This window comes from Pinus tabuliformis, chromosome 3_2 (genome assembly GCF_031772625.1).
Source record: "Pinus tabuliformis cultivar Carrire ecotype Pingquan chromosome 3_2, CPIR1, whole genome shotgun sequence".
NCBI classification, from domain to species: Eukaryota; Viridiplantae; Streptophyta; class Pinopsida; order Pinales; family Pinaceae; genus Pinus; species Pinus tabuliformis.
This window is the reverse complement of record NC_142302.1, coordinates 931510600-931538507: the sequence shown is the minus strand read 5'-3', so window position 1 is coordinate 931538507 and position 27908 is coordinate 931510600. Positions and strand designations below refer to the sequence as shown.

The window sequence follows — 27908 nt, the reverse complement described above, 5'->3', positions numbered from 1 at the left end:
ACCTTATACACACAAACACAACAATAGCATAACATCTGACATTGACATTACCGGATACAACACAAAACACTAGAACACATCACAACACAAATATATAGACTTAAGCTTTCTGTTTATAATGTTCTACTTTATTAGAAATATCAGATTTTAACATGAGGTTGTCTAAGTTAATAAATGTCATCGGAGTGCATCAAATTTCAAGTAGTTGAATTGAAAATTAAATTGTACAAGTGCCCAAGTGGTCAATGTTAAATGTGGTTGGCATGTAAAGTGTGGTTGTATAATTTTTAGAACTTTGAAAATTTTAAAAATGCAATTGTAGATTTTTTAAAGATGGAAATTTTTTAATGTAATTTTACAATTATTATTATTTAAATGCCTTTTCAAAGTGAGCTAAGATTTAAATTTTGAGATGGGAAATTTAAAATAAATAGAAGTTCTACACATCAAATTTTTAAAATGAAAAACTTAAATTTTGAAATTTGAGGCTGAAAATTAAATATATTGAAAGTTTTTACATAAAGAGTGCAGTAAAGTTTTAAGGCAATATTTTGGTGTAAAATTATTATGAAAAAAAACACTTCATTAAAATATAAAATAAAAATATTATTAATCTTTTAAGTTCAAAATAAATAATTTAAAAAAATATTATTATAAAATGATTACAAAAATAAAAGTGTGGTTGTATAAATTTTAGAACTCTGAAAATTAATTTCTATTAAAAATGTAATTGTAGATTTATCAAACATGGAATTTATTGTAGATTTATCAAATATGGAATTTTTTTATATGTAATTTTACAACTATTATTATTTAAATGCTTCTTCGGAGTGTGCAAAGATTTAAATTTTGAGATGGGAAATTTAAAATAAAGAGAAGTTCTACACATCCAAGTTTTAAAATGGAAAAACTTAAATTTTGAAATCAGGTTGAAAATTAAATATATCAAAAGTTTTTACATAAAGAGTGCAGTAAATTTTTAAGATAATATTTTGTTAGCAATTTTGTTCTAAATTATTATGAAAAGAAGCACTTCATTACAAAATTAAAAATAAAAATAAAAAATAAATAAATATATATATATATATATATATATATATATATATATATATATATATATATTATTAATGTTTTAACTTCAAAATAATTAATTTAAAAAACTGTTATTATAAAATATGATGGAAATAAATTTAAAAAACCAAAAACATAGAAAAATTAAAAAAAAAAAATTAAAAACTAAACCACAAAGCATGAGAAACACAATAAAAACAGACACTCCTCCATGATAGCTTTGGTCATGGCTATCCATGAAGGTTGGGAGAAGGGACAACCCTCTCTCAAAGAGAAAATGTTTGATTACATATCTATTATAGTTGTTTTTTCCTTTTTGCTTTTTACATCAACAATAATATAATTGTATTAACCAATTACACATCATCTACTTGCTACTCCTATATGATTTGGACCTTCTAGCAAGCTGCATGTACCTTGTGTAGCACAATATCTTACTCTTGTAAAAAGCATTTTCCATATACTGTCATATCATAAGAGAATTAAATATTTAGTAGCAATTTGATAGCCAATTAATAAAAACAAAATGAATTACTTAAATCTTCTTTCAAATCTAATTGTTATGCTATTGATTTATATCATGAATTGAATTACATTCTCTTACAAAACTTCCTTCAACTCAGCTCTCCTCTCCTAGTCAGTCTATCTGTTTCATATCATAAGAAGGTTAAATGTTTAATAGCAATTTTATCTTTATAAAATAAATACAAAATACAATTAAATATTCTTTCAAATCCAATTCAAAATAAATAAATGTGATACACAATAGAAATTCACCCTTTATAAATTTCCCCACACATTTCACATGAAATCAAAAGTAATAAACTGTAATATATATATATATATATATATATCTAGAGCAGTAAAAGTAAAAGTAAAAGCAAGCTAATAGAAAGTCTTAAACAACTGAATATCCTCTCTTTTCTCCCACAATATCAGCAACCTAAAGGCAAGCCCCCTAATAATAGGAGGCCTCGTTTCTGGCACACATCTACACCTCATACTTCAAAGTCACAACATAGCAAAAATATTTGTTGGCATATGTTTTGCAATTGGCATCTACTCTATTACCTTTCCAAAGCATTTTGATCTACTCCCTGTTAGAGAATGTTGTCAATGTTGTTATGGTTTCAATTTAATTCAGTTGACATGGACATCCTTGATGTCACTGCCATTTCAAGTCTATTGGTTGGGCTGTAATCTCTCAAGCTGAAATAAAAAACACCCTTATATGGGCTACACCTCCACAAAATTGTTCAGAAATAGAAAACACACCTAACCCCACAAAAATGTTCATAGTATACTGATCAAGGGAGAATAAAGAATGTGAAACCTGCATGACACCATTTCTAAGGGATTGATTTCAAACAAGGAGGCAGTAATTTGGTTAAATTTTGACAAAATAAATGTGCCCACCCTAAACTACTCATCATTAGCACACATCACAACACCTATTGCCGCCGAGAAAGCAAGGGCGTTGTCCCTCTGGCAAAACCGTGAGCAGCACTGGGCAGAGGCAGAGGAGGTTATTGCAGAGCCTATTACCTTACCGGGTGACAGAGGCAAGAACAAAACAAAAACAGTAAGCGGGTAGCAAAGGCAAGAAGAAAGCAAAACCAGGAAAAGGGCCGCAGTTCAACATGAAGATTCCATGCCAAATTAAGTGGATAAGTAACCACCCTTTTAGGTGAATAATTGATCACCCTTTTATGTGGATACCCTGTAACTTTTACCACCCACCTCACCTGCATATTTTTTAAGGGCCCCGTGAGGAATGAGTTCTGAAAAGTATAGGTAAGTCTAATTAGGCATATACCAGTGATTGCGCCAAATATTGCAAAGGAAACGTCGTAAGTCGATAGCATATGAAAAAAGAGCATAGATGAAGATGATGAGATATGTTATAGACCATTATAAACACATGCAACATAACCCATTCTAATAAACTAATTCATTTATGAGAATTACATTATTTGAGATTGTTAATAATGTTTTTGTTACACATTCAAGTAAAAGAAGGGTGTTGCTTGAGATTGTTACTAACGTACTTGTTACACATTCAAGTAAAGGAAGGGTGTTGCGTTAGATTGTTATTACACTATACTTGTTTTTTTGTTGATCACCTCTCTATCGTTCACACTTTTACTCCCAAATTATTAATAGGCTCAATTTATGCATAGATAAATGAAACCACAATCTACACATAAGAAGCATAGCGCTATCCATTATATTTCACTAAAAATCCCTACTTTTTCTTACAAGAAAGCAGTTAATGTATTACTCCTTTGTGTTCCAACATATATGTAAAAATGCATTGACAAAGCCTCAGAATATGCAAAGGAAATGGATCTCATTTTCACTTTCTATGGCATCAAAATTTCTAGATTGGATTAGATTTTGGGTGTGGTTATTTTAATGGGTGTTCTCATTTTCACTATTCATGGCATCAAATTTTCTAACTAAGAAAGAGGTAAGGTTGATGGTAAGAGCCTAATTATGTTTAGATTAGATTTTGCATGGTGATTTCTTAATTGGATTAGATTTTGCATGGTGAGCAGTGAGTTTGATATAAATTTTTTAAATCAATATTTTGATAACCGTTCATTCATATCTTTCTTTTTCCTTTAGTTCATTTTGAAAGCATAATTTTACCAAATTTATTAATGAAAAGAAGGCATAGTTTTTAATTTTCTGCAATTTCTAGATCTCAACAATTTCAAACTCTCAACTTCTTTCCACTTCTAAATCCAATCTTAGAACTATGCCACTAGTTAGAACCATTTTAATCAATATAAAAATGCCACTTACTGTAGTATCTGTAATCATTAGATGAATTATTAACATGATATCAGCCCAAATGCCAAATTTGGCAGATGAAGGTAATGTTCTGCACAAGGGACAAATCTCATACAGTTTGTTAGTTAGTTTATCAAATTATGGTTACCTAATTAATAACCATCTAACCAATTTTGATTCCAAATGTTGTAGTATTTATTTACTCATAGAATATTTGCACAGTAAAATCGTGGGTTAATCGAAATCAGGTAGGACAACACACGAAGTATGAATACGTGACTTGTAAAATGACATTTGTAAGGTCCTTGGTTAGTAACTCGGTTGGGCGCCGAGCGGACTGGGCACGGACACAGGGGCGCAGGTGTGTTGGCGTGCAGGGGCGGGCGCGCCGACGAGTCAAGCCGCACGACGGGTGAGCGCACGGGCGAAGGGGCGGGCGCGCGGTGCACGGGCGGGCGCGCGGTGCACGGGCGGGCGCGCGGTACACGGGCGGGCGCGAGCTGCACGAGAAAGCGATGTTTGGGCAAGCTAGATGCGACGAAAGTCTGAACAACAATTTTACGACACTTGGAAGTTTATACCCGAACGAAGCGTGGGTGAAATAGATGGAGGCCGACTCATGTTAGAGGGTTGGCCGACATGTGCAAAGCACTTGAGGGGTGTGTAAACTTGTATTTGGGGGTCGGCTGGGCAAGCCACCACCCACTCCAAACAGGCATATATATTGATGCGTTTGGAGGTTCATTTGGAATCATTCAAACAGCATTTCGCAAGAGTTCAAGGAGAAGACAAGTGCACAAAAAAGAGAAGGGGAATGCGCATAGCTCATGCGCACTTCTCATAGGAGGTTGCACGCTTGGTTAGCATTCTTGGAATTGGTCGAAGGTTGGGCAAGGTGTGCCCGAGGTTGTTCTAAGGTGCAGATTTGTGTCAGGACTTGACAAGGGTGTCTTGGTGGCTCGGGTGAGCACCCACCCATTGTGCAAGGTGTGCACAAAGGTTGTAAAAGGCAAGTTTACCTCTATTGTAAATTTGGCTAAGTATAGACTTGGATTTTGCCAAGAATACTTGTGAAGCTTGTATTATTGAAGAAAGACTGATTAATATATATTGTTGGGCAGACTCATTGTTCAGGGAGTTGCCCCTCCCTTTATATTATGCAATTGTTGTTCTCTTTTATAATTGCTGATGATAATGAATGAGTATGGGTGTTCATTAGTATAAAGGCTAAACATAATATTGCTTGGTTGCGAAACAAAAACTAAGGAAAAGTGAAGTAGGCATAGTCCATGAACATTAGTATTGGTGAAAAGAAAGTGTTTGGTGGTGTCGCACCTCGCTATAAGCGGTTGGAAGACTACCGCAGGTGTAGGGGCGTGACAACATTGGTCAAGAAATAAGACTTAGTGAGGCCCATCATATGTATATAATAAGAAATGATTGGGACTACATTTGAAATATACTTAAAAAAGAAAAAATATTGCGCTACTATTTTCATATATGGATAAAACCTAATTCTTCTAAGATTTTCTTTTAATTACCAGAATATTAAAAATACAGAGTCTGATGTCTAGCATACAATCGGGAACAGGGAAGGAGATCCAAATTCCATATGCCTCAATAGCATCATTGTCCTCTTTCTTATACACACTCATATAATGTGAACACTACAAATCCTTCAAGCTCCATTTCCGAGCCTTTGGAAATCCATGGCGCAGCAACCCAACAAGGAAGAGGAGCTTTGAACCTGCTCCCTCAGCCCATCAAATGCAGGGAAAATCCCATACAGATTTTTGGCAATGCACAAAAAAAGGTATTGGTGAGTACACTACACTAGATATGTGGTTAAAAGACTTTCAATCTAAATACCTAGATAACATGGATCATGAACGAATGAAGCAGAAGGCAATATCACAAGAAGAAATCATCATCATTCGGTTTGGGGGAGGCGATGAGAGCAACATATAGTCGAAGGTGATCTTCTTCGCAGGAAGAAGAATAAATTTTGGTCAGTGGTCTTCGTAGCCGAACAAGGAGAGGGCATTGAGAGAGGAGCCAGGGACAACTGAACTCGCTTTGTAGTGCTGCCACGCCAGTTGGATGGCAACGACCGCCCATGTCCTCCACCCAGGATACTAATACCACATTGTTCCCTTCAGGTTCTCGCTCAAAAACGTGTACCAGAAGTGCTACATGAGTGTTCTTACACAACTCATAATACTTCTGGGAGCAATTGAGAAGAAGAATGGTTTGTGGGGTGTGGGGGGAAGGAGAGAATCTGGCGAGAAAGATAAATGATATCAGATGGTATTGAGACAAGAGAAAGTAGACATGGAGGGATATGAGATTGTCATATCTTCTGATAACTGCTCGTTCGTATCTTTCTATTTTCCTGTTAACCGTCCTGGCCCTTTCTCTAATGAACCTCCTCTTTTTGCTGGAGAAATTAACTACATAACACAAAATATTGTTCGGCGACACTAGAGATGATAATAATACAAGGGATGGTATTATTTTAATCGTCCAACACAATGGTCCAATGGTTCACGACTACACACCATGGCATGAGAGGGAACTTATTATCAGAGGGAACACCTTAGGAGGTAAATATATATAATTGTCTATAATTAAATCTATTAAAATATATTTTTAATATAATAATATGTCATGAAAATAGAAATAATACAAAAAGGAAAAAAAAAAAAAAAGTTAAATAAAAAGAAAATAAAACTAAAAACAAAAAATTAATAACTAATAGAAATGGAAATTACTAAACAACTCATAATAAGACCCCAACCACTCACCTTATAAATAAATAAATTTAAATAATAATAAAAAATAACAAAAATTGAATTCCTAATGTTAAACTATGGATAAAGGTCATAACTTTTTGGTCAAAGTCAAACTAATACCTAATGATTGGAAAAACGTTAAACCATGTAGTATAATAAGATAGTTTTATGCATTAATTTGACGATTTTACTATAGCTAAAATTAATTTTAGTATTCATGTGGAGTATAGCCTATTTAAAGGGGAGAATTACACCATCCTACACATATTTTGATAGCTACATATATTTTGATAGCCCCTGATTTTTGCCATGGTTTGATGTTTAAATTACATTAAATAAAATGATTAATGTAATGTAACATTCAGTCAAAATTAAAAAAAAGATTAAAAATAAAAAAAATAAAAAAAAATTAACAAAATAAATAAATAAACATTTAAATAAACTATATAAATAGATTAATAATACAAATAAAAAGGACCCGTGATATTGGTCCATGGTATGGAGAACCCATGGTATTGACCCATAGTATTCATGTGGAGTATAGCCTATTTAAAGGTGAGAATTAGACCATCCTACATATATTTTGATAAACCCTGATTAATAATAAAAATAAAAATGACCCATGATATTGGTCCATGGTATGGAGAACCCATGGTATTGACCCATAGTATTCATGTGGAGTATAGCATATTTAAAAGGGAGAATTAGACCATCCTATATATATCTTAACTCTAGATCTAGACTAGTATATTATTCAAATGGATCTAGAGTGGTCTATTTAAAAGCGTATATACTCCATTGTATAATTCCAAACGATCTCCATCAACTATTTAATAAGTTACTTTGAGGTGTTATGTTTCTTTAAGTGCATATACTCCATTGTAAATTTTCGTTTGGAGAAAGAATATAGATTAATCATATGCATTGTGTTGACTAGTGATGAGAACTGAGAAGGTGGATAAAGGAAGTAATTTAGTTGGATGAACATGAGTACAAGTATATAATTCCAAATGATCTCCATCAACTATTTAATAAGTTACTTTGAGGTGTTAAGTTTCTTTATTTCTATGTTTAGAAATTTTCACAACAATAAGATCAACTATTTAATAAGTTACTTTGAGGTGTTAAGTTTCTTTATTTCTATGTTTAGAAATTTTCACAACAATCAATATCTAATTTTATTTTACATTAGTGATTTTATATTTTCATATTATAATAGTTGCATTGTTTAATAAATTTTCTCACTATCATTCAATAATGACATATGTATAGTAGTATAGTGCCTTCTACCTAGTTATTATATTCAAATTCAGTAGCATGTTATTGTTTAGATTGAGTTTACAATTTCAAATTTATTGATAATAAAAAATAATATACAATTCCAAGTTGGGAATTCAGTAGCATGTTATTGTTTAGATTGAGTTTTCAATTTCAAATTTATTTTTCTATTATTTAACTTAATTTTGATAAACATGTATTCATTCATTCATTGTTTGCTTATATTGATATTATATTTCATTCTTATTCTTTGTGGAAGCTTGGTTTCTATTTATGTTGCTTTTGTTCTATTTATATTAAATCAAAATTTTATTTTACATCATTGATTTTATATTTTCATATTATAATAGTTGCATTGTTAATAAATTTTCTCACTATCAATCAAGAATAACATATGTATAGTAGTATAGTATGTTCTACCTAGTTATTATTTCCAAATTCAATAGCATGTTATTGTTTAGATTGAGTTTTCAATTTCAAATTTATTTTTCTTGTTAAACTAAAATGAAAATGTAAATGTGATAACATTTATTTATTTTTAATGTTTATAGTTTTATTTTTAATTATGAGTGTCAGATTTTATTAATCATTTTCATTATATTTTAGTATTATGCAATACTTCATCACTTTACTTGTTTCCTTTTTTTAATTGTTTTATTTTATTTAAATTAATATTACAAGGTGCACATACTAGTAAACAAATCACTAATTAAAAGATGGTAGAATTTCAGTTCAATACAATTTTTTCAAAGCTTCAAATTTTAAAATATTAATATTACATTTCAATACAATTTTTTCAAAGCTTCAAATTTTAAAATATTAATATTACATTGAAGGGGATAATTTCATAACCCCGTCACTAATATCACTTTGGACAATTTTTTTTTAATCGTTATCTCATTTTCATTACTAACGACTACTTTTGCTCCCATTGATATATGGTGCTCTATGCCTATCTCTATACCTATATGATAGCCTCACTTAAAAATTCGGTGAGGTGAGGTGAGGCAAAATGTCTTCTTCATATTTTTTTGTTTTACTTTTATCAAGGCAATGTTGGATGCAGTCATTGCCTATTTTTTAGGACTTTTAGATTACTATTCTTTGTGGAAGCTTGGTTTCTATTTATGTTGTTTTTGTTCTATTTATATTAAATCAAAATTTTATTTTACATTAGTGATTTTATATTTTTATATTATAATAGTTGCATTGTTAATAAATGTTTTCACTATCAATCAAGAATAACATATGTATAGTAGTATAGTATGTTCTACCTAGTTATTATTTCCAAATTCAATAGCATGTTATTGTTTAGATTGAGTTTTCAATTTCAAATTTATTTTTTTTGTTAAACGAAAATGAAAATGTGATGACATTTATTTATTTTTAATGTTTATAGTTTTATTTTTATTTATGAGTGTCAAATTTTATTAATCATTTTCATTATATTTTAGTATTATGCAATGCTTCATCACTTTACTTGTTTCCTTTTTTTAGTTGTTTTATTTTATTTAAGTTAATATTACAAGTTGCACATACTACTAAACAAATCACAATTAAAAGATTATAGAATTTCAGTTCAATACAAATTTTTAAAAGCTTCAAATTTTAAAATATTAATATTACATTGAAAGGGATAATTTCATAACCCCGTCACTAATATCACTTTGGACAATTTTTTTGATAATTGTTATCTCATTTTCATTACTAACGACTACTTTTGCTCCCATTGATATATGGTGCTCTATGCCTATCTCTATACATGTATGATAGCCTCACTTAAAAATTCGGTTCGGTTCGGTGAGGAAAAATGTCGTCTTCATATTTTTTGTTTTACTTTTATCACGGCAATGTTGGAGGCAGTGATTGCCTATTTTTAACGACTTTTAGATTACTAACCAGTAAACAAAACACTTGTTACTGAAATATCGTTACAATTATGCAATGATTTCATTATGCAATGTGATGATAAATGTAAATACCAAAGACATTAAATCATATAATATCAATAATAATATATTAGACTAATCATATTTGAAATTCTAAATTTTAAAATAACAGATTCATTTTGAAAATTGAGTGAGTAACTGATATATCTTATTACTGAAGTGGAACTAAGCCAATCAACGAGAGCGGCAAAAAATTAATAACCATCTAACCAATTTTGTTTCCAAATATTGTAATATTTATTTACTCAGAATATTTGCACAGTAAAATCGTGGGTTTAATCGAACTCAGGTAGGACAACGCAGGAAAGATGAGTACGTGACTTTAACGGTGATCTATGCCTGGATAAAATCGCATTGTTCCGGAAATAAGACTTAGTGAGGCCCATGGTATGTCTATATTAAGAAATGATTGGGACTACGCTTCAAATATTTTACTTGAAAAAGAAGAAGTATTGCGCTATTATTTTTAAGCGGATAGGTTTTTCTTTGAAAGAGACTTTCGTCGTCCTTTTGTTTCTAACGTTGACACCTGGCGTCTACATTCAGCGAGCATTGGAATCTTGTTTAATTGACATCTAGCATAGGTTCTCGGACTATTCCTCCCTCACCAAAACTGCTTTCCGCGTTCTGCTCTTCCACTGCTCTTCCACGACCTGCTGCAATAACTCGTCTGCCAATCTTACAGGAAATCCTGTGTTCTTTGTTTATAAGGGCGATGTTGTGGGTTCGACCTCGGTGATTTCTTTGTCTGATGGATAGGGATTGAGGTTGGGATTTGGGATTCGGGATTTAGCAGCCGTTCGGCCTTTCGGAGGTGTTGATGAGACCATAGATTCAAAGAATCTGCAAGATTTCTTGCTTTTCTTGAGTTCAGAGAGAGAGAGGGCCTTGAGAGAGATTGGTTTCAGCAATTTCCTTTTCTTCCATGCCTTTTTTATGCTGGTCGATTCAACGAATTGCAAGGAGCAGCTCGATCAACCTCAAGCGCTTCTGCGACAGTATGTGCTCTTGAATTATTATACACTGCTTTGTTATTAATGGTAAATTCTTTTCTTGGAAGAATTTGGAGATGGTATAAAACTTTAGATTTCATTGGTAAAATTTGTTTGGAAAATGGGTCATTTCACCCTCAATTTGTTACTGGAGATCGTTTGAGCCAAAGATTTAGCCTCTCTATAGCGAATTTTGGTTATATATGGCTTGTTAGAGCTCGAAGTGTCTGTGACTTATTCAATAGCGTCCGGGACAAATTAATTTAGCATTTCAACGATGAAATTTGGCTGGAAAATGGCGGCTTTTGCTATGCAGATCAGATCAAGCTATTTTTAAGGATTTTAGACACTTACGGCTGTTATATTTCTCGGCTGCTATATTTCGTTAAGCGCTTTAAAGGATAGGCTATCGAGCTTATGCTCGAACAGCGCAGCACTCAGCAGAAAGGAACTTAGGGCCAAGTGCTGTATTTTCTTAGTTGAATATGTCCTTTTCAACTTGTGTTCAAACTTTATAATACAAATATTTATCTGTGCAAGGTATTAACTGCAAGAGTCTATTTTGTGTAAAACTTTTTGTTATGCCTTTGAATGGGATACATCCTGATTGGAGCAATTTGCTGACGTCTCTATACTTATTTTCTCATCCATCCACCACACTAAGTACAGACCAAAACTAAAGGTTATAGCAGCGGTGCGTCGCAGGATTCGAGTTTAGCGCATTTTGCGAAAATGACTATGGGATTCTTCCCAGGGACTTCGGGGTCATCTGGGCCGCAAACCCTAAATCCTGCATCTGCTTCTGCTAGAGTCTTTTGAAACAAAACGTTACAAATTACTGAGAAGGCAATTTAAAGTTAGCAGCGGACACCACCTTCCTTTATTTCTCACAATATGACAAAGTAGGTGAAATGCCTGAACTGGACTGATTTTTATTTAATAATTGCACGAGGAACAGGGGCTTTCTTTCAGTGCAAGAAGCTTCCGCCAGAGACGTCTTCCTCCCTTCACTTGCTTCGGGCTTCCACTTCAAAGTTCTTTCCAAGGTAAATATCGTTATACTCAGCTTTGTAATTTTCTGAACTTTATCTCAATTTTGCCGTCAAATTTTGTCCCTCCACACTCCTACATTGTTTTCCTTTCAGCCGCAAACCCTAAATCCTGCATCTGCTTCTGCTAGAGTCTCTTGAAATCACTGTTATTTCTTTTAAATGAATCTATGAAACCATAGGTTGCTTAATTTTTTACTCGCACCAAATGTCTCTGCGTCTGAGGATTAACTTATCTTCTAAATTTGAGTTAAATGCCCTCTTGGTGCCTCTGCGTCTAAGGATTAACTTATCTTCTAAATTTGAGTTAAATGCCCTCTTCTTCTGGCTTAGATTATTAACATTGTTTTCTTTTCAGCCACAAACCTTAAATTCTTCTTCTGTTATAGTCTTTTGAAATTAAATTTTCTTTCTTTTAAATAAATCTATGGAAACATAGGTTTCTTAAATTTTTACTCGCCCCGGATGTCTCTGCGTCTGAAGATTAACCTATCTTCTAAATTTGAGTTAAATGACCTCTTCCTTTTGCTTAGTTTTTTAAGCATTAGTTTTTTAAGCATGCGAGATATCTCTGCGTCTCAGAGGGTTAACCTGTTTCTTCTAAATTTAAATTTGAAGACCTCTCATTCAATCAAGATAGCTTTAAGTTTTCTTTAAAATATAGAATGATTTTAACCTAAATTTACAAAAATCACCATATTCTGCCTAATCATTGTTGATATTGCCTCCAGTTTACATTTAGGTTCATACTAACTCCAATGGCTGTTATAGCCCGTAATTAAGCTACACATAAAGCGGTTCAATACAAATGTTGTTATGGGAATTGAGGTTGATTTGAAACTACTAGAATCTTTTGCAAATACTCAATTTCATGACAGTGGCTTGGATGAGCTTGAAGGTGCAACAGATCCAAAAAAGTCTTTGTTAGAGGCAAGGCAGTTGGTTAGTCTTTTATTAAACAACCATCCAAGACGCTTGTTCAAGGGCCGTGTCTTCCCCTGTTTCTGCCGCTTCTGGAAGGAAGGCGTGCTGTTGTAATCTGGATCGTTGTCTGGAATCTACAACTCCAACAGTTCCTCTTCAATATCTGCCCAAGGTACTTGCTTTGAAACCCTATTGTGATGAGCCTCTAGTGTATTTCCGATAATTTTCTAGTATTCCAAGTGTATTTATTTTATCCCTAGTAATGTTAGGCTTGTAGCTAAATGTACATTTTAGGATTTTGATATCTTCTGTTATGAACCCTGTATTTTTAACAACACAATGTTTTCTAGCTGTTCTGTCATTGGCTCTTCATTGATAATAGGAATAATTCTTGGTTTCACAGACATTCATGAAAGGATGGAGGGATTCTGAAGCCAAATCCATGCCCTTCTTCAGTCTTTGTGATCTGTGGGAGTCATTCAACGAGTGGAGTGCATATGGTGCTGGAGTACCGATAGTGTTGAATAGAAGCGACACTATTATGCAGTATTATGTACCGTCTCTTTCTGCCATTCAACTTTACACTCACCCTTCTGGACCTAATATTGGCACCAGGTAGATTATCCAATTCACCAGTTATTTTCATAGCAAGTCATGTCAAAGGGAGGTTCCTTAAATTTTTCGTAAATCTGACCACAACTGAATGCTTTTGTATAATAATAATATGGTAAATAAGGCATAATATACATCGTAGCTCCTGTTGTTTTAACTTTAACAATTTATCTCTTGTTGTTTAACAATTTTTTTTGGAGAAATCTATCTTTGCAAACGATTATGCTCTAATGTTGCTCCAGACGATGAAAATATTGCATGCTTCGGCAGCTCTCTATATCAGTTGTGTCATATCTGAGACAAGATTTTGCCTGTCACAATTCAATGTTAATGCACATGTCTTTCATTGGAGCAATATCATTTAAAACTTGATAACGTTTGGACACGTGATTCATGCTGGCTCAATTGAGTCCTGAACATGCTCTGTTTTTTTTTTTGCAGGTCCCCTGGTGAGGGAGTGATGCAAGTGATGATTATAGAGATACAGGTAGTGAAGGTAGTAGTAGTAGTGATGAAGCAGAGTGAGACTCAAAATATGGTGGGGCAATAGAAGTCACTCTAACGCTGCACAAAAAGGCTTTTCTAGTGATGATGGTGAAGGACGCAGTTGCCCTTCATTTCAATATTTTGAGCGAGCAACTCCATATAGTCGTGAACCTCTGGCTGACAAGGTAAGATTCGGTTATGCATTTATTTTGAGGAATGTTTTATTTCAGGGTGTAGTTTCAATTGCAAGGTTAAAATTAATATCTGTTAACTGGATGTTGCAGATTGGAGATCTTGCCAAGGACTTTCCACAGCTGAAAACCTTAAGAAGCATTGATCTGTTGCCAATCAGTTGGCTATCGGTTGCTTGGTATGCCATCAATTATACTTGTGCAATCCTTGATTAAGTTGGTGTGGAGGCCAGTTAGTTATTAAGCATTCCCATTCTATTGGATTTTGTTCAATGCAATCAGTAACGTCTAGATGAATTTTCATTATCTACCGCTATCTAATTAAAACAAGAATTTCCTTACAGGCACCCGATATACAGGATACCAACAGGTCCAACCTTGCGAGACCTGGCTGCTTGCTTCCTAACTTTTCATTCCCTTTCAACTCCACTAAAAGGTTTGATTCATCTGTTTTCTATTTTCTTTCCCTCCATCTTGTTGCTACTTTGTTCACATAGTTTTCCTATCAGTAAAGCATGTTGATGCTTTTTGAATTCTGATTTTCTCACTCCGCATTTGATCTCTAACTGATGTTTTGGCAGATGGTGGCAGTATTCATGTAAGTACTGGAGGGAAAAGTGTTCTTGTCACTCCGATAAGCAATTCTAGGGGTTCTCCAAAGATAGCTTTACCAGTATTTGGTCTAGCTTCTTACAAGTTGAAGGGGACAGTGTGGAGTACTAATGGCAACTGTGAACGACAGCAGGCTAACTCTTTGTTTCAGTCAGCTGATCAATGGTTGAGATTACATCAGGTGAAACATCCAGATTATGATTTTTTCCTTTCACATGGTTCTTCATATGGAGGATGAACTAGGAACATCCATAACAATGGGGTTTTTGTTGAAACGAAAGAATCAGTTGGGTTATGAATGGCTTTTTTTTATTATAGCCATTAGTAAGGCAAAATACCAGGAGTCAGTGGAGTGTGTCAACAAGCAAGTTGAGGGTTGTTCACAAATCTTCGTCTATGATCTCCTCAATATAGTCAAAAGATAAAAATATAAACATTCTCAAAAAGTTCTGCAATAGAAAATGAAAAAATGCGAGTCAAAACTCGTACCAAAAGGGTATATTTAAGAGAGAATGGGTTTTTGGGTAAACCTTTGGCTTGTCTGCTGTAAGAGAAAATTGATGGAAAAAAAAGTGAAAAGAAAAGAAGAATTGCCATTTGTTAAATAGGAGGAAGAGGAAATGCTGAAGGAGATGAAGTGTCCTGCATTCCAAACTCTATGTCAGCACGACAATGCCATAAACCATTGCAGGTTGAATTTTAAGTCGTGCAATTTTTTCTCTTCCTTTGATTTCAATTCAGGTACGCTCGTTCTCTGGGACGAAAGTTCATGGATGTGGTTGCAGACGACTATCATCCAATTTAGACTACCTGAGTAGATATTTAATTTAAATCCAAAATTTTGACATGAAAACACTGATTTGTGATGATGGGCTGACAATGGATATTGTCTAGAGTGGTTTCTGAAACGCTGCGTGCCCAGTGGTGGCAATTGCTATTACTGTGAGAGCATTCATTGGTTTTTGAGTAATTGTTGAGATTTGAGTATTTTCTCCAAGGGATTTTCGCTGCATTAAAACAAATTGTGGCTAGTGTAGGATCAACTTTTGTCCTATCAGGTTCTCTTTGGAGTTAACGGATTAAGAAAATAAGAAAAAAATGAAAAGAAAACCTTTGATTCTGAGTCAATATTAAGATATTTTGTGTCAATTTGCTTCCAATGGTTGATGAATGATTTGATTTTCTTCAACGTGATTAGAAAAGTAGTTATCAATATTTTCCCAATAGTGATCAAAGCATGACGTGAGTTATCTAATTATTTTTTCAAAATTTCCAGTAGTTAATTATTGGGGATGACTAAGTTGCAGAGAGAGCTTTATGTCGATCATATGATTGTTATTGTGTTATACGTCAAGGTGGGAGAAAAAGAAAAGTAAAAGATCAAAATTATGAGAATTTAGCATGAACATTATTTTCATTTTTTTGAGTTGTATGATCAACTATTGTTAGGTGAGTGTTCTCATAGTTGACTGTATAGATGGTTGAAGTATTGGGCTTAGTGGCTTGCTATGTTTGTATTGATTTGATATATATTTGAAATTATTCAGTGTTGTTCATTTGTCATACTTTGGACATACCTTGGGCGGATATATCTTTTCATTCAAGGAAATGTTTAGGAAAAGTATTATGTTGCTGGAGTTGTGAATTGAGATTTTAAGAAGTTGCTTGGGGCTATTGTGGATATAATAAATTACACTGATAGTTTGGAATGTGCAGGAATTTTGCTTTAGAAACATAGAATAGATGGGGTATCTCCAACTCAGAGTGATGCCCGTGGATTCTCGATCTATAACCAATTACATGCTTTCTCATCTCAGGAATACCGTAGGCATAGAGTAGGTGGAACTTTCTAATTGGGTCTGTAATTACATTTTAATTAAACCGTGGTCACCCCTCTTGGCATGATCTGGTTCTTCTTTCACTGGATGATCACATTGTCACTATCAAAGTGGTCGTGTTAAATCAAGACTTTCTGTTCTAAAGATCACCTTCGTTGTCCATGGCTGGATGCCATGTGCATGACGGTGTCGCCCAGTGTAAAGACCCCTACAACCCTCTGGACTACTCTTCAAATAAACTTGTGACTAATCTTACAAGTTAATGATTATGAAACTTGCATTTGTCCTATTCTCGGGAGTTTTTAACAAAAAGTAAAAGATAAAAATTATGAGAATTTAGCATGAACATTATTTTCATTTTTTTGAGTTGTATGATCAACTATTGTTAGGTTAGTGTTCTCATAGTTGACTGTAAAGATGGCTGAAGTAGTGGGCCTAGTGGCTTGCTATGTTTGTATTGCTTTGATATATATTTGAAATTATTTAGTGTTGTTCATTTGTCATACTTTGGACATACCTTGGGAGGATGTATCTTTTCATTCAAGGAAATGTTTAGGAAAAGTATTCTATTGTGGAGTTGTGAATTGAGATTTTAAGAAGTTTCTTGGGGCTATTGTGAATATAATAACTTATACTAATAGTGTGGAATGTGCAAGAATTTTTGTTTAGAAACATAGAATAGAGGTAGCGGTATCTCCAACCCAGAGTGATTATGAGAATATATTGCTGATTGATTTCTTGCTGTCAAATTATGGCAGTATCTCCAACCTAGAGTTATTATGAGAATATATTCATGTTTCAATACTTTACTTTGTGTATCTTTATATATGTGCTAGAGCTGTAATGGAATGGTAGAAACTAAAAATAATAATTTGTATAATTTTGATTAAGGATTTATTTTATTTTGGGCAATTTATTGACTAGGTTTAGTTTGAATGATTGAATTATTATAATATTTATTATTTTGAACCAAAATACAATTCTTTCAATTTAACATTTTTATCGGCCTCTATTTGCACCTTTTGGGGCAATTTCTAGTCATATAGGGACAAAACTTAATTCTTCTAACGTTTCCTTTTAATTACCAGAATATGAAATATAAAGTCTGAGGTCCGGCCTACTATCGAGAGCCAAATTCTATATCCCTCAATAGCGTCACTGGGCACAGCAACCCATCATAGAAGAGGGTCTTCGAACCTGCTCCCTCAGCCCACCAAATGTAGTGCAAATCCCGTACAGATCTTGGCAATGCACAGAAAAAGGTATTGGTACACTACACAGGATATGCCGTTAAAAATCTTCCAATCTAAAAAGCTAGATAGCATAGATCATTTTCATGTATGGATAAAATCTAATTCTTCTAACATTTTCTTTTAATTACCAGAATATTAAAAATACAGTCGGAGGTCCAGCCTACTATCGGGAACAGAGAAGGAGAGCCAAATTCTATATGCCTCAATAGCGTCATTAGGCGCAACAAGCCAGCTTGGAAGAGGGTCTTCGAACCTGCTCCCTTAGCCCACCAAATGTAGTGCAAATCCCGTACAGATCCTGATAATGCACAGAAAAAGGTATTGGTACACTACACTGGATATGTCATTAAAAAATTTTCAATCTAAATACCTAGATAGCATGGATTATGAATGAATGAAGCAGAAGACAATATCACAAGAAGAAATCGTCATCATTCGGTTTAGGGGAGGTGATGAGAGCAACATAGAGTCGGGAGCGATTTTGGTAGATAGCATGGATCATTTTCATGTATGGATAAAACCTAATTCTTCTAACATTTTCTTTTAATTACCAAAACATTAAAAATACAGTCTGAGGTCCAGCCTACTAGCGGGAACAGAGAAGGAGAGCCAAATTCTATATGCCTCAATAGCGTCATTAGGCGCAGTAACCCAGCATGGAAGAGGGTCTTCGAACCTGCTCCCTTAGCCCAGCAAATGTAGTGCAAATCCCGTACAGATCCTGATAATGCACAAAAAAAGGTATTGGTACACTACACTGGATATGTCGTTAAAAAACTTTCAATCTAAATACCTAGATAGCATGGATTATGAATGTGAAGCAGAAGACAATATCACAAGAAGAAATCGTCATCATTCGAATTAGGGGAGGTGATGAGAGAGGCATAGAGTCGGGGGCGATTTTGGTTAGTGGTCACCACAGCCAAAAAAGGAGAGGGCGGCGAGAGAGGAGCCAACGTCCGTTGACCTCGCTTTGTAGCGATGCCACGCCAGTTGGATGTCAACATCCATCCATGTCCTTCGCAGGAATAGTAATATCTGGTTGTTTCCTTTAGCTTCTCGCTCATAAACTTGTACCGGAAGTGTTGCGTCAGTGTTTTTACACGAAGCAATTCTCCACCAAGGATAGTAATATCTGGCTATTCCCTTCAGCTTCTCGCTCAGAAACTTGTACCGGAAGTGCTGCGTCAGTGTTTTTACACAGGGAGCAAATGAGAAGAAGAATGGTATTGTGGGGAAGGATAGAATCTGGCGAAAAAGATCGATAATATCAGCTGGGATTGAAAGAAGAGCAAGTAGACATTGAGGGATCCGAGATTGTCATATCTTCCGATAACTGCTCGTATCTTTCTGTTCTCCTGTTAACCGTCCTGATCCTCTCTAACAAACCTCCTCTTTTTACGGGAGCAATTAACTGTATAACACAAAATATTATTTGGCAGCACTAGAGATGTTAATAATCCAATGGATGATATTAATTTAATCGTCTAACACAATGATCGAATGGCTCACGACTGCACACGTTGGCATGAGAGGGTACTTATTCTCAGAGGGAACGCCTTACGGCGTAATAACAAACGAATGGACCTTATTACGAGCAGCTATTATGACTGGTTCTCACAGTCTGACTACGGGACATTCCCTGCAGTAGGCGTCTATACTTAACTACGTGTGCTGGGCGCATTGCCTTGGAGTAACCAAGGGCGCTGAGCATATCTTTAATATGGTCTCAGTGTGGGGTTGTAACTGTGGGAGAACTAATGAATCATATATTTAAATTAAATTTTATAGGAAGTCCAGGGAGCTTTGGATTGATGGTGAATGGGTGCTTACTCGTTGTGATAGGTCACTGGTTCAAATCCCCAGGTACTTACCTACCAAAAAACAAAATGGAACATTATAAAAGAAAATAAACCTGTAACTATCCAAGAACATTTATCCTCAGCTCTTAAATACATACATAGAGTCTTAGAAATCCAAGGCATCAGAGATCATGGATTCTTTAAATTGGGTCTATCTTTACATGGAGTTGGAATACAAGGGAAAACTATAATGTATTTAAACCCTAGTCTGTTTTATTTATGAATAAATTGTTAATTAGGGAAGCCATAATTTAGATTCTCACCTGCAATAGCAAAATCCATAGCATGCATTCCGCAATTATAGGCTGAATCTGTAATTCTGCCTCTGTACTCCAAACACAAAGCCAAAACAGGGAGTATTAGGAAAACAAATGTGCATAATAAAATGTTCCAACCACACACAATTAATTCAGATGGTTCATTACAAAACCATCCTAAAATACAAATAAAAAATAAAAGGGTGCATACCTTGTCCCCTTAGGATCCCATGTTCTCTTCTCTTCTCTTTAGCATCATCCTCCCTCCTAACCCCAACCAACTAGAGCCAACCTCCTCTCCCACAAAAATAAAACCAAAACCCACAAAAATACGGAAAACAAAACAAAAATTCAAAAATAAAAGCAAAACCAAAACCCATAAAAAACCAAAACATAAAACAATTATTCAATTAAGCATGGCCATGCTTGAAAAACAACAAAAATAGAAAACAAGTAAAAACATCTAACCTTGCTCTGATTTCATCGTCTGCGAAGCCCCTCCATGTCTAATCTCCTCTTCACCCAACTCACAAATTCCAAGTAGTAGAATGAGTCCCAGGATTGGGAAGCTCCACGATTAGCATGAGATGAAGCAGTACCAAAGGTAAGCTCATAATCAGGGAAGCCAAGATAGAAAAACAACCCACTCTCAAACGCCACGCTCCTCTCAAATCCCGTGCCCCTCTATACATTTATTTCCTATCATAAGGAAGGACAAGATGCCCAACCTGGCCTCACCTCACTTGCAAAACCTCCCAAGTGCTGCGAGCTTATACTAATGTTAGGGGCTTCGTTTCATATGTTTAAAGATTTTGGAATCCGACACGCTGGCAGGATGTGAGGTGGTTCATCATTCTAATAAAATTTAAATTTTGAAATGTGACCATTGAATTTGAAATCCAAATTCACCAACATCTCTCCTCATCTCTATATATATTAATTAATTAATTTTATCAATTTCTTTAAAAAAATCTGACTTTGATATTAATGTTCTGATTTCTTCTTTAATTATTATTATTACTTGTTCATAAATATGATAAAGTTAAAAAAGTCTGATTTATTTATTTAAGGATATAACCAAGTTAAAAAATATAATGTACCATATAAAATGGTTGGTTTAATAGAATAGCTTAATATTATATTGGTGCACTTCATCTTTTTCTAGAGACTTGCATATACTAGGAATATTTGTTTTCATCATCAAGTTTATCTCCCACTAGTCAATTCCAACTACAATTGCAACTAACTTTTATCTTCCACTAATCAATTCCAACTACAATTCCAACTAACTTTTCACTTGCACATTTACTAGCAAACTAACTTGCTCTCTATCAATATCACTCAAAATGCTAACAAGCTGCAATTGATCCAACAATCTAACCATGTTTTTAAGAGGCACCTTCATACATAACCTTGTGCCTTTCCTCCCTACCTTTCATCACCTTATCTTTGAAGACAACACCTCATTTATCACACATGCAAATGCAATAGCACATATAGCCATCTCCGTGCATTTACAACATCTAGATTATTTTTGTACAAACTTAGAAGACAAAATATTAGAAAAGGCATACATCCAATACCTACAACTCTTTCTAGCTATAAATGTCTTTCTTTTCCTTCCAATCATCCATCAAGCCCACTACAATACTATTCCTCTCACTTCTTCCATCTTCCACATACTTTTCCATGGAAAGAAGTATAGCATGGTGGCCTTTGACTAGAGGCCATGGTATTCCCTAATCACATTGGCAAAAGGAAACATGTTGTTAATTCCTACATTGCTCACGGATTGTTAGGCTCTTGTGAAACATCTATTTTTGTCTTCTTTCAAACATAATACTTTTTTTCACTAACTCTAATAACATCCACACCAATACCAATTTTATCATTGATACACATTCTCTTTCCTCAGTGGCACTAACAAGCACCATGACTCCATGCTTCCTTTCAAAGGATTTTGTACAAATGTGTAATCTCTATTTTATGTTCTTGAGTTTTTTTTTGTGAAGGAATACAAGAAATCACATGCATACCATGATTCCTCACCTATATGCCTCTCCTAGTCAATATTTCTAAACTATGGTATTGGGGGAAAATCACTCGCTTTTCTACAACTGAGAATAATATGCTTTTAGATGGGCTAAAATATATTATTTCTATTGGCAAAAAATTCGGTCTACTTCTTCTCTCCAAGAGTGGAGCCATTTCCTCATAAATCATATCCCAACCTCAATCACATGGCTTTATGAATGTCACAGTAAAACTCCATTGCGTTCTTCCACATATTGTGACCTAACTCCTTAATGTTGCTTTCGTAGAGTTGGGACAAAGGCTATTTGAAGGATTCTAACATTCACTCAATGCATTGGAGAAATTTGAACAAACATTTCATCTTTTTAATAGTCGAGATATAGCACCCATCCATCAATCTTGCATTTTTTGCACCTACCTACAAAGACTTGTGTCACAACATTCCTCAAACAATATTCATTCAAGGAATAATGGGAGGAGAAATTTGAACAAACATTTCATCTTTTTAATAGTCGAGATATAGCACCCATCCATCAATCTTGCATTTTTTGCACCTACCTACAAATACTTGTGTCACAACATTCCTCAAACAATATTCATTCAAGGAATAATGGGAGCATACTAACCGCCTTGCTATATTTGCTTTCATTTATACCACACCTCTCCAAGAATACTTGGGAATGATGTTTACATTCTTAATACTGCTATGCAGGGCTACAAAATTATCAACAAGAGATTATGATGCATATGACACGAACATTGTCTTCCTTCTCTCGAATCATGCGCACACTAGGTCTCTTTGTCGATATTTTCCACATCTCTATCAAGTGGTTATCTTAGATCTCCACACTCCTGTAATATCTCCCATTTTCATGAACTTGAAACATTATGAGATAAATGCAAAAAAAAACATATGCTAGTAGATGGTGAAAATAATTATGTGATGTTTATATTTTAATTAATATAAATTGTTAATATGATGATTATGAATTTCTAAAAATTCATGGGCTCACCATAGAAAAGAGGATGAAAGATTTATTTCCTAAAGCAAATTATATATAGAAATATATATAGTTGTATAAATCCGGTGGGAGATAAAAACCGGTTATAAAAGCAGAAGTAGGCTTTTAGCTTTAAGGAAAAAAAAAACATGGAAAAAGCCTAGGCTAAGGGGAGACAGAACCCTTAAAGGGAGGAAGCTACCTAGGAAAAAGCTGCGAACAAGATGATGTTAAATATGCATTATCAAAGCAGAGTAGAAGTTACTCATGTAAAAGGCAAGTTGTCATAGCTCGGGCGAATCATAGGATTCATGGTTGGGAGGTCTCCTGTTGTGAGCGAGTGATTTTTCGAGTATTAGAATTCTGGTCAGAAATTCTTACTATGCATTTCACGAAATAGACTAGATGTATGTTAGAATTGAGTGGTCTCATTTATTTATTACATGCTTATTCCATGTAGAGGTTGATGATTAATTACTATAGTGGAAAGTTTGATGTTCATTGCATTCCGGAGGTGATATTACTCCCAACATGTGATTTAGTACTTTCATTTAAAATCGTATGTTTAAGACTATTGTATATGCATAAATATTCCTTATCGAGCATAGAAAAGAAGGTAGAAAAAAGGATATTTAAGAAATAGTTCGATGCATGATGATGGTTTTTAACTCCTTTTGGTAGAAGATATTAATCCGAGGCACACATATAAACATATGTTAAGTATGGGTATATATTAATGAATTGTTAGTCACCAATGCACATTAGCTGTATGCTGGTTGAAGTTACCAAATTGTAATGGATGATTGAGTACTCCTATGATAGAGTGTTGAATTTGTATACATGCATATTATCCTCGTTAATTTTGATCCTATAAGTGATAAAATCTTATTAGTTTAGTGTGAAAGATTACGGTTACAACGGATGCAAACTAAGTAAAATAAAGGAGTACTATAGTAACTATTAATATGTGTGACATCTCTCGGGAGGAACTATTAGTACCTGCACTAAGAACCGAATGGTGTAATCCAGTTGGTCAGCACAGCTATCCACGGATCTGGTATATAGCAAAAAGAGATTATAATACAAGGACAGTTAAATTAGTCTCATTCATAAATGAATTAATGTACGAGCGTTGGGAGGGTAGGAATCGTCTTCGAGTTGATGAGAATCCGAGTCGAAACCTCGCCCCAACTGGAAATCGTGGGTTAAAATCCCCAGAAAAATTTCTACGCCAGATCGTCGAAAGGGTAAGAGAATCGAACCAAGGACCGTAGTATAGACGAAGGTCTACGATATCAATGCATATATAATTATATTATCCATCTAAACAAATGAATAAAGGAATCAATATGTAATATAATTATATTACCCACCTAATATAATTATATTAGAAAGAAGCTTGTTTCATATATGACATCATCAACACATATCATGTCGCGTATGCGATTAGAACCTGGGTGGGGAGGAAATTATTAAACCCTCCCAACCACCCGGGATAACATCCATTGACAACAAATACCAGAGGATTACGGAAAATAGGTTTACTGCGTTAAAAGGAAATGCCGGATTAGCATCACATGTAGATATTACTCAACCTTAATCAATGATATCTAACAGTTAAGTAGGAAATAGGTTACCTCGGAAATACGCATACACTGGAAGCCGACTCACAAACCTGCGTGAAGAATTCAAGGTAAATGTTAGTATGTGAGGGGAAGCGGAAAACAAGCATAACTGTTAGGGACACAAATTTATCGAAGGAGCATTAAACAATCCGTAACAGGAGGACTTACGTGGGTCGGAATCGATCTTTACTCAAAGGCTTCCTGAACGAAGAGGGTTGGGATAACCCCCTGTTCGAAGGAAGAGGGCGAAGTTATGAAACATAAATTAGCATAATAAACGAAGATCTACGCAATTCCAGACAAGGGACTCTATCTATTCACGCAATTCCAAACAAAAGACTCTATCTATTCAGTGAATTCATCAATCAGAGGAAATTTACCTGTGCAGAGGTCGAACCTCTTCTTCCCTCTTGCTGCTCGAATGGTGCCAACGCTCCGCCGCCTGAACTCCCTCAACACTCATGTTTTCTCTGCAGGAGGGCCGAAGTAAAGGGGCGACGATCTTCCTTCGTAGAATGACAAAGGCCAAGGGGTCGAAACCCTCCTACTTCTAATTTTTTTTGTTGACACATTGTGAACAGGTAACTGGTAACTGCTAGTCCTAATCTATGGGAGACCCAGAATCAACTTTAGTAGCTGCAAGTCAGATATACTAAGATCCTATGGTTTTAGCAAAGCAAGACTCTATGGGTAACTGGGTAACTGCTAGTCCTAATCTATGGGAGACCCAAAATCAACCCTGGTAGCTGCAAGTCAGATATACTAAGATCCTATGGTTTTAGCAAAGCAAGACTCTAGTGCCATCAAGACAGAAGTGAGGAATCTACTTCTCTAGCGTCCACCACAGCAGGCACGGGTGAGGAATCTGCTTCTCTAACAACCCACCACAGCAGGCCAGTGTACTGAATAAGATTTGAACTTCCCTCTCCCAAGCTTAACCAAAGTAGACTTACCATCAAACCACAGATCACTGTACGAAACCCTCTTACCTCTATTACTCCCATAGTATAACTAAAAAGGGCTAATAAAGGAGAAAAGCTGAGAGGTAGGGTTTGAATTAGAAGTGTAGGGTTAGTGGAAACAAAGAGAACCATCGATTTTAGAGAGGGACATCTGAAGCGTTGATCGGTTCATGGTTAACAAGAAAATATAGAGGTGCATGCCACATGACGGGTGTAGTAAGGGTACGATCGAGCTAAATGAACATGCAGGCAGTGGGGTTGCGCGAGAACCAACGACCACACGTCATAAATAAATATGTGTATGACAAGAATGGAGCATTAAATATTATAACCATACAACCATCTTAATGCTCAGAGATAGTAGACCTGAGTTAATGTCGAAATCCGTATGAAACTTAACATTTATACCTGTGTTAACTATGGAGTGGACCTACAGGTGATGAATCTCTGGCTTTTTCATACGTTATTAATAACAGGATAATTTTCGCCAGTTACTGATTGTCTTAGATTAAAAAAAAAAAAAAACTATAACTCATTACACACAGCTTGAGAGTTATGTATCTAACAAACCTACTATTATTAGGTCTCAAAAGATTTGAGATGAATCCATTTAATATGTTCGTTGTATATAGTTCAAACGTATATGTTAAATTTATCATCATTAACATATATACAAATAATAAATAACATTATATTTTGATTAAATAAAATTAGGGGTTAGCATAAGATTAGGAAAAAAAAAAAAAGAATTAAAGGGGTTAAGAGGTGGAATTAGATTCGTTACAAATGGTATCGACACACAGTTTTACTTTGAGCATGTATAGGGATAATTATATATGACATGTTGTGTTTTGGCTAGAAGAGTAGGCAACCCCATAGTGGGCGTCTCGGCGCTTGTTGAGGCATAAGTTTCCTACTATTGTGCGGCTTGCAGGTTGTTGCACTTAGCCTAGGTTTATTGTGGCAGCCAGTTAGATTTGAACTTGGGTCTGTTCAGGATAACCCTCACCAGTTACCGATTATCCTAGATTCAAAAAAAAACTATAACTCATTGCATATAGCTTGAGAGTTATGTATCGAACAAACCTACAATTATTAGGTCTCAAAAGATTTGAGATGAGTCCATTTAATATGTTCGTTGTATATAGTTCAAACGTATATGTTAAATTTATCATCATTAACATATATACAAATAATAAATAACATTATATTGTGATTAAATAAAATTAGGGGTTAGCATAAGATTAGAAAAAATAAAAATTAAAGGGGTTAACAGGTGGAATTAGATTCATTACAAATGGTATCAACACAGTTTTACTTTGAGCATGTATAGGGACAATTATGTTAAAATGAACTGTGCAAAATCAATAAAATGTTAAGTAAGGGTGTGTTAATTTGATTTTATCCATCTGAATGATGAATGTTGTTGTAGGTAGAAGAAGTTAACAACAATGGAAGGGTCTTGCTGCCAAATGCTGGAAATGAGGAATTGTATGTGAAATAGTAACAAGAAATTGTTAAAGGACAGTGAGGATCATGAGAAGTTAATCCGAGAATGGAAAGAAAAGTCTAACCATAAGAGTGTAAGTCAAGAAGGTGCAGGGAAGATAGGATTTGACAAGTCGGGAAGCGAAGAAGAAACTGATCCTGAATTGTCAAAAACACATAAGAAACGAAGGAAGGCCAAATTACAAGGAGAATTTAGAAAGATCAAACCACCAGTGTTTGATGGTGAAAAAGAGGAAGATGTGGAGGCATGGCTGCTAAATATGATAAAATACTTCCAGGTATACGAATATGAAAGCAACCTGAAGGTGCGATTGGAAATTTACCAATTGTAGGGCAAAGCTACTCTGTGGTGGGAGGAGCGGAAGAGTGTCCAAGCACTGGAAGAAAAAACAGTGTCGTGGGAAGAATTTCAGCAGCAATTCAAGGCCAGATTCTTGAGTGAAAGATATTATGATGATAAGGCTAAGGAATTTCATGAGCTGAAATTGGGGCAACTAACTATGGATGAATTTGTAAACAAATTTACCAATTTGTTGCGTTATGTGCCTTATCTAAAGGAAGAGAAAGCAAAAATTCAGCGCTTTCTGAATTGTTTGTCGATCCCTTACAAGGAAAGAATGGAGTTTGATAACCTAAAAACAGTGGACGAAGTAATCAAAAAAGCAAGGCTCTGCCATCAACAACTTAAAATTAAAGGTGAAGGTGGCAAATTGTTGAAGAATAAAGATGGTGGAAGAGCAAGTGGAGGAATAAAGAAACAAAAACCACTTTATTTGAGAAATTTTGGTAGAGATCATCGGAAAAGGAAGGGAAAC

The 27908-nt window shown here is 34.7% G+C and overlaps 1 protein-coding gene and 1 long non-coding RNA gene across 5 annotated transcripts; one reads left to right on the top strand and one right to left on the bottom strand.

Moving 5' to 3' along the window:
* Positions 1–1449: 1449 nt before the first annotated feature.
* Positions 1450–25785, bottom strand: LOC149183699 (uncharacterized). Of its 4 annotated transcripts, none has more exons than XR_016257718.1 (4): positions 25003–25781; positions 24791–24850; positions 24635–24672; positions 1450–1717 (listed from the first exon to the last, which is right to left on the bottom strand). It is a non-coding gene; the product is annotated as an uncharacterized LOC149183699 (long non-coding RNA). The 4 variants fall into 4 exon arrangements; XR_016257716.1 differs by lacking the exon at positions 1450–1717 and adding an exon at positions 23639–24541 and having other exon boundaries at positions 25003–25785; XR_016257719.1 differs by lacking the exon at positions 24791–24850 and having other exon boundaries at positions 25003–25775.
* Positions 13153–15544, top strand: LOC149183700 (uncharacterized). The gene is made up of 6 exons (XM_089417984.1): positions 13153–13466; positions 13905–13912; positions 14040–14134; positions 14234–14319; positions 14485–14576; positions 14722–15544. Exons 1-6 carry the CDS (start codon positions 13261–13263, stop codon positions 14988–14990), a joined length of 756 nt encoding a protein of 251 aa, XP_089274110.1. The 5' UTR covers positions 13153–13260; the 3' UTR covers positions 14991–15544.
* Positions 25786–27908: the final 2123 nt, after the last annotated feature.

Coding starts and splice junctions, on each gene's coding strand:
- LOC149183700 (XM_089417984.1), top strand. CDS start 13,261: ATGAAAGGATGGAGGGATTCTGAAGCCAAATCCATGCCCTTCTTCAGT. Junction 14,135..14,233: donor GTGAACCTCTGGCTGACAAG/GTAAGATTCGGT, acceptor TGGATGTTGCAG/ATTGGAGATCTTGCCAAGGA. Junction 14,577..14,721: donor CCTTTCAACTCCACTAAAAG/GTTTGATTCATC, acceptor ATGTTTTGGCAG/ATGGTGGCAGTATTCATGTA.